Source organism: Herpailurus yagouaroundi, unplaced genomic scaffold (genome assembly GCF_014898765.1).
Source record: "Herpailurus yagouaroundi ecotype Mexico unplaced genomic scaffold, PumYag 200, whole genome shotgun sequence".
NCBI classification, from domain to species: Eukaryota; Metazoa; Chordata; class Mammalia; order Carnivora; family Felidae; genus Herpailurus; species Herpailurus yagouaroundi.
The window spans coordinates 297,190-303,076 of NW_024412431.1; the positions used below are offsets into that span (position 1 = coordinate 297,190).

Sequence of the window (5,887 nt, forward strand, 5' to 3'; positions counted from 1 at the left end):
CTTACACCATACACAAAAGAAACTCAAAATGGATGAAAAACCGAAATGTGAGACAGGAAACCATCTCCTCTAGGAAATCCTAGAGGAGAAAACAGGCAACAACCTCTCTGACCTCAGCCTCAGCAATTTCTTACTCAACACATCTCCAGAGGCAAGGGAAACAAAAGCAAAAATGAACTACTATTATAAAAAGCTTCTGCACAGCAAAGGAAACAATCAACAAAACTAAAAGGCAACCAACAGAATGGGAGAAGATATTTGCAAATGATATGTCGGATAAAGGGTTAGTATCCAAAATATATAAAGAATTTCCCAAACTCAACACCCAAAAAACAAGTAATCCAGTGAAGAAATGGGCAGAAGACATGAATAGACACTTTTCCAAAGAAGACATCCAGATGGCTAACAGACACATGAAAAAATGCTCAACATCACTCATCATCAGGGAAATATAAATCAAAACCCCAATGAGATACCACCTCATACTGGTTGGAGTGGCTAAAATTAACAACTCAGGCAACAACACATGTTGGCGAGGATGTGGAGAAAGGGGAACCCTCTTGCACTCTTGGTAGGAATGCAAACTGGTACAGCCACTCTGGAAAACAGTGTGGAGGTTCCTCAAAAAATTAAAAATAGAATTATCCTACAACCCACCAATAGCACTACTAGGAATTTATCCAAAGGATACAGGAGTGCTGATTCATAGGGGCACATGTATCCCAGTGTTTATGGCAGCACTATCAACAATAGCGAAATTATGTAATGAGCCCAAATGTCCAACTGATGAATGGATAAAGAAGATGTGGTTTATATATACAACAGAATACAGAATGCAATGAAAAATAATGAAGTCTTGCCATTTGCAGCAACATGGATGGAACTGGAAGATACTATGCTAAATGAAATAAGTCATTCAGAGAAAGACAGGTATCATATGTTTTTACTCATATGTGGAATGTGAGAAACTTAACAGAAGACCATAGGGGAAGGGAAGGGAAAAAAAAATAGTTACGGAGAGCAAGGCAAACCATAAGAGACTCTTAAATATAGAGAACAAACTGAGGGTTGATGGGGGAATCCGTGGGGGGAGGGGAAAATGGGTGATGAGCTTTGAGGAGGGCACTTGTTGGGATGGGCACTGGGTGTTGTATGTAAGTGATGAATCGTGGGAATCTACTCCTGAAGCCAAGAGCACACCGTATACACTGTATGTTAGCTAACTTGATGATAGATAGATGATAGATAGATAGATAGATAGATAGATAGATATAGATGTTTAAAATGGGCAAAAGACTTGAGAGGCACCTGGGTGGCTCAGTCAGTTAAGTGTCCAACTTTGGCTCAGGTCATGATCTCACAGTTCATGGGCTTGAGCCCCACATTGGACTCTGTGCTGACAGTGTGGAGCCTACTTGGGATTCGCACTCTCTCCTCTCTGTCTGCCCCCACCCCGCCACCGCTCATAGACTTGCTCTCTCTCAAAATAAATAATAAACTTTTTTTTTAAATGGGCAAAATGGGGCGCCTGGGTGGCGCAGTTGGTTAAGCGTCCGACTTCAGCCAGGTCACGATCTCGTGGTCCGTGAGTTCGAGCCCCATGTCAGGCTCTGGGCTGATGGCTCAGAGCCTGGAGCCTGTTTCCGATTCTGTGTCTCCCTTTCTCTCTGCCCCTCCCCCGTTCATGCTCTGTCTCTCTCTGTCCCAAAAATAAATAAACGTTGAAAAAAAAATAATAAAATAAAATAAAATAAAATGGGCAAAAGACTTGAACAGACATTTCTTCAGAGAAGAGGTGTGTGTGTGTGTGTGTGTGTGTGTGTGTGTGGCCAACAAGCACATGAAAAAATGTTCAACATCATTAGTCATTAAGGGAATGCAAATTAAAATTACAATAACATACACTCATACCCTCTAGGATGGCTATAATTTTAAAATGAAAAATAAAGAGGTGCCTGGCTGGCCCAGTTGGTAAGCATATGGCTCTTGATCTCAGGGTTGTGAGTTTGATCCCATGTTGGGTGTAGAGATTACTTAAAAATAAAATCTTTTTTGGGACACCTGCGTGGCTCAGTCGGTTAAGCATCCAACTTCGGCTCAGGTCATCATCTCAAAGTTTGTGAGTTTGAGCCCCTCATCAAGCTCTGTGCTGACAGTTTGGAGCTTGGAGCCTGCTTCAGATTCTGTGTCTCCCTCTCTCCCTGCTCATGCTCTCTCTCTCAAAAATAAATAAACATTCAAAAAATTAAAAATAAAATATTTTTAATGGAAAATAAGTGTTGGTTAGGATGTAAATAAATTGGAATCCTTGTGGAAACGTACAATGGTGCAACCACTTTCACAAGGGTGAAAAATTGTTCGGTGGTTCATCAAAAAGTTAAATGCAAAATTACCATATAACCCAGCAATTCAATCCCTAAGTATATACCAAAAAGGGTTAAAAACAGATATTTAAACAAAAGCATGTTCATGAATGTTCATAGCAGCACTATTCATACTCACCAAAAGGTGGAAATAGCCCAAATATCTATCAGTGGGTGAATGAACAAATCAAATATGGTATATCTATACAGTGGAGTGTTATTCAGCCATAGAAATGCAGTGCTGATAGATACTACAACATGGATGAATCTTGAAAGCATTATACCAAGTAAAAGAATTTAGACACAAAAGGTTATATAGGGACACCTGGGGGGCTCAGTGGGTTAAACATCCAACTTTGGTTCAGGTCATGATACAGCTCGTGAGTTCGAGCCCTGTGTGGGGCTCTCTGCTGTCAGCACAGAGCCCACTTCATATTGCATTATTTCATTTATGCGAAACATTTAAAATAGGTAAATGAATAGAGACAGAAAGCAGATTAGTGCTTGCCAGAGTATGGGGGGAATGGGCATGCTTAATGGGCATGGAGTCCCCTTTTGGGAATAGATAGAGGCAATGGTTGTGCAACACTGTGAATGTATTAAACACCATTGAATTGTACAGTTTAAAATGGCTAATTTTATATTATGTGAAATCTACTTGAATAAAAAAGTCAGATTGTCAGATTGAATAAAAAAGCAAGACCCAGTTCTATGTTGCTGCCTACAATAAATGTACTTTAACGTTTACTTATTTTTGAGGGGAGGGTGCAGAAAGAGAGGGAGACACAAAATCCAAAGCAGGCTCCAGGCTCTAAGCTGTCAGCACAGAGCCCAATGTGGGGCTCGAACTCGGACCGTGAGATCATGACCCTGAGCCAAAGTCGGACACTTCACCGACTAAGTGACCCAGGCACCTCAAATGTACTTTAAATACAATGACATAAACAGGTAAAATTATGGAACAAAATATGCCATGCTAATACCAGTCAAAAGAAAGCTTAAATGCTGCATCAATAAAGGAGAAAGTATATTTAAGAACAAATATGATGCATCCATACAGTAAGATACTGCTTGATATCTATGATAAACTTGATAAACTAAGAGTACATGCAACAAGAATGAATCTCAGAATAACAATGTTGAGCGAAAGAAGCTATACAAAAACAGAGTATATACTCTGCAATTGCATTTATATGAAACTCCAGAAAATACAAACTGATCTATGGTGACAAAGCAGATCAGTGACTGCTTGGAAAAGATGGGATAAAGGAGTGACAAAGAAGCAGAAGGAAACTATTAAGAGTGATGTGTACTTTCACTGCCTCAATAGTGGTAATTGTTGTACACACATATACATAAGTCAAAACTCATCAGATTTTACACTTTAAATATGTAACCACCTTGTTGTATGTTGATTTTACCTCAATAAAGCTGTTAAAATATTTTTTAAGTTGACTATTGCCTAACAGCTGGATATTTATCCACAAGAAGTTAAAATAAGCACCCCTCCCCCCCAAAAAAATATTAAGTGTTTGTTGACAAAATAACCAGACCCTGGTCAAGAGCGGGCATCTTCATAAGGCTCACAGTTAACAAATATTTTATAAATACTGTTAAATTTCACATACATACCCCTTACCGTTCAAAGGAGCAACTCATATTTTCAAGAATCTGGTGGTCTTCCATATATTCTCTGACCCAACCACCATCCCAGCACACATACACACACACTAAACCTATAAAAATGAGGAGGTCACTGCTTCATATAGTCACACAGTGTCTTGGGGGCTGTCTTTGGCCTGAGAGAACCATGGGTTCAAGTCACAGCTCTACCACTTTCTGGAAGTGTGACCACCTGTAAGTTATTTTCCCTCTTGAGTCTTGTTTGTCTTACACATAAACATCACGAAATTCCTACATCTCAAAAGCCATTGTTAAGGACAGAATCACATTCATTTAGCAGGTAAAATGGTCAACAAGTGCTCATTAGTACTAATATAATTATCAACAGGGAGATCTCAACTTTACAAAGCAGGGCCCTCCATTCATGTAAATAGTGCTAAAGAATAGAGGCAGAATCTACTACAAGTGATTGGGACAGCTACCTTTGCTTTCCACAAATCCATGGAAGAAAACATGAACCCAACAAGTCATAGGATGGGAAGAAGCTGGACAGGCCCTTAGCCTTGACTATAAGGCCCTGGCAGCTGGACCACAAATTGGTGCCTTGGGGGAATGAAGAACCGCTGGGATCATGCCAGCAACCCCCTGGGTGGTCATCACTTTGGCCTGAGCCCAGCTCTGCTGAGCATTTTGACCAAAGCCATCCGCACCTCCCGATTTCTCAGACTGTAGATAAGGGGGTTGAGTGTGGGAGTGACAAGGCTGTAGAATAGGGAGACCACGTTGTCCTGGTGTGGGCTGTGGTAGGCACCCGGCACCATGTACATGAACACAGCAGCACCATAAAAGAGTCCCACTACCGTGATGTGCGAGGAGCAGGTGGTGAAGGCCTTGTTTCTGGCCTCCTCAGACCGCATGCGTATAACGGCGCCCAGCACGTGGCCATAGGAGATGGCAATGAGGGAAAGGGGAAGGACAAGGATCAGCACCCCGGAGGTGGACAGCGCCAACTCGTAGGCTGAGGTGTCTGCACAGGAGAGCTTCAGCAGGGCTGGCACCTCGCAGAAGAAGTGGTCCACGATGCGGGAGGCACAGTAGGGCAAGTGCAGAGTGATGGAGGTCTGGATGGAGGCATTGAGCACACCTGCCAGCCAGGAGGAACCCACCATGAGCAGGCACACCTGACGCCTCATGAGCACGGGATACTGTAGAGGGTGACACACAGCAACATAACGGTCGTAGGACATGAGGGCCAACAGGATGCCCTCAGCCACACCCAACAGGGTCAGGAAGAATATTTGAGCTGCACAACCCTCAAAGGAGATGGAACCTTCTCCCTGCAGGAAGTGGGATGCCATCTTGGGGATGGCGACCAGGGGAAAGCCAACATCAAACACAGAGAGCTGACTGAGAAGAAAGTACATGGGTGTGTGGAGCCGGGAGTCCATGTGGATCAGGAAGAGCAGAATGGTATTGCCCAGGAGGCCCACGGTAAACGTGGCAGCCACCAGGGAGAAGAGTAGCTGACGTGAACCTGAGTGACTGAAGAGGCCCACGAGAATGAAGTCAGAGGTCACTGACTGATTCACATCCCCCATGTTTCACACAACGTACTTTTGCTGTAGGAAGGATACCAATGGCAAGATGCCTGGGTGGGGATGGCAAATAGGTTTCTACCCACGTGCCAACTGCCTCCACTTGGTAGTGGCTGCCTGGAGAAGTATTACAAGGTCACAGCTAGAATCAGCAGTTGGAAATGCCATAATCAGTGAGTGACGTCTGTCACAGGCAGGGGATGGGACAACAAAAACTTGCATCTCCGAACAAGATACTTGGCCACACCCTAGTAAAGAGTGACACACTGATTCTTGAGGTCCAAACATTGAAGTCCAAGTCAAAGA

At 43.0% G+C, this 5,887-nt stretch overlaps 1 protein-coding gene across 1 annotated transcript; it reads right to left on the minus strand.

Annotated features, from left to right (window-relative positions):
* Nucleotides 1-4,642: 4,642 nt before the first annotated feature.
* Nucleotides 4,643-5,584, minus strand: OR2Z1 (olfactory receptor family 2 subfamily Z member 1). The gene has a single exon (XM_040449650.1). It carries the CDS (start codon nt 5,582-5,584, stop codon nt 4,643-4,645), a length of 942 nt encoding a protein of 313 aa, XP_040305584.1.
* Nucleotides 5,585-5,887: the final 303 nt, after the last annotated feature.

Excerpts from the sequence above, each read along its gene's own strand:
- OR2Z1 (XM_040449650.1), bottom strand. The coding sequence starts at position 5,584 with ATGGGGGATGTGAATCAGTCAGTGACCTCTGACTTCATTCTCGTGGGC.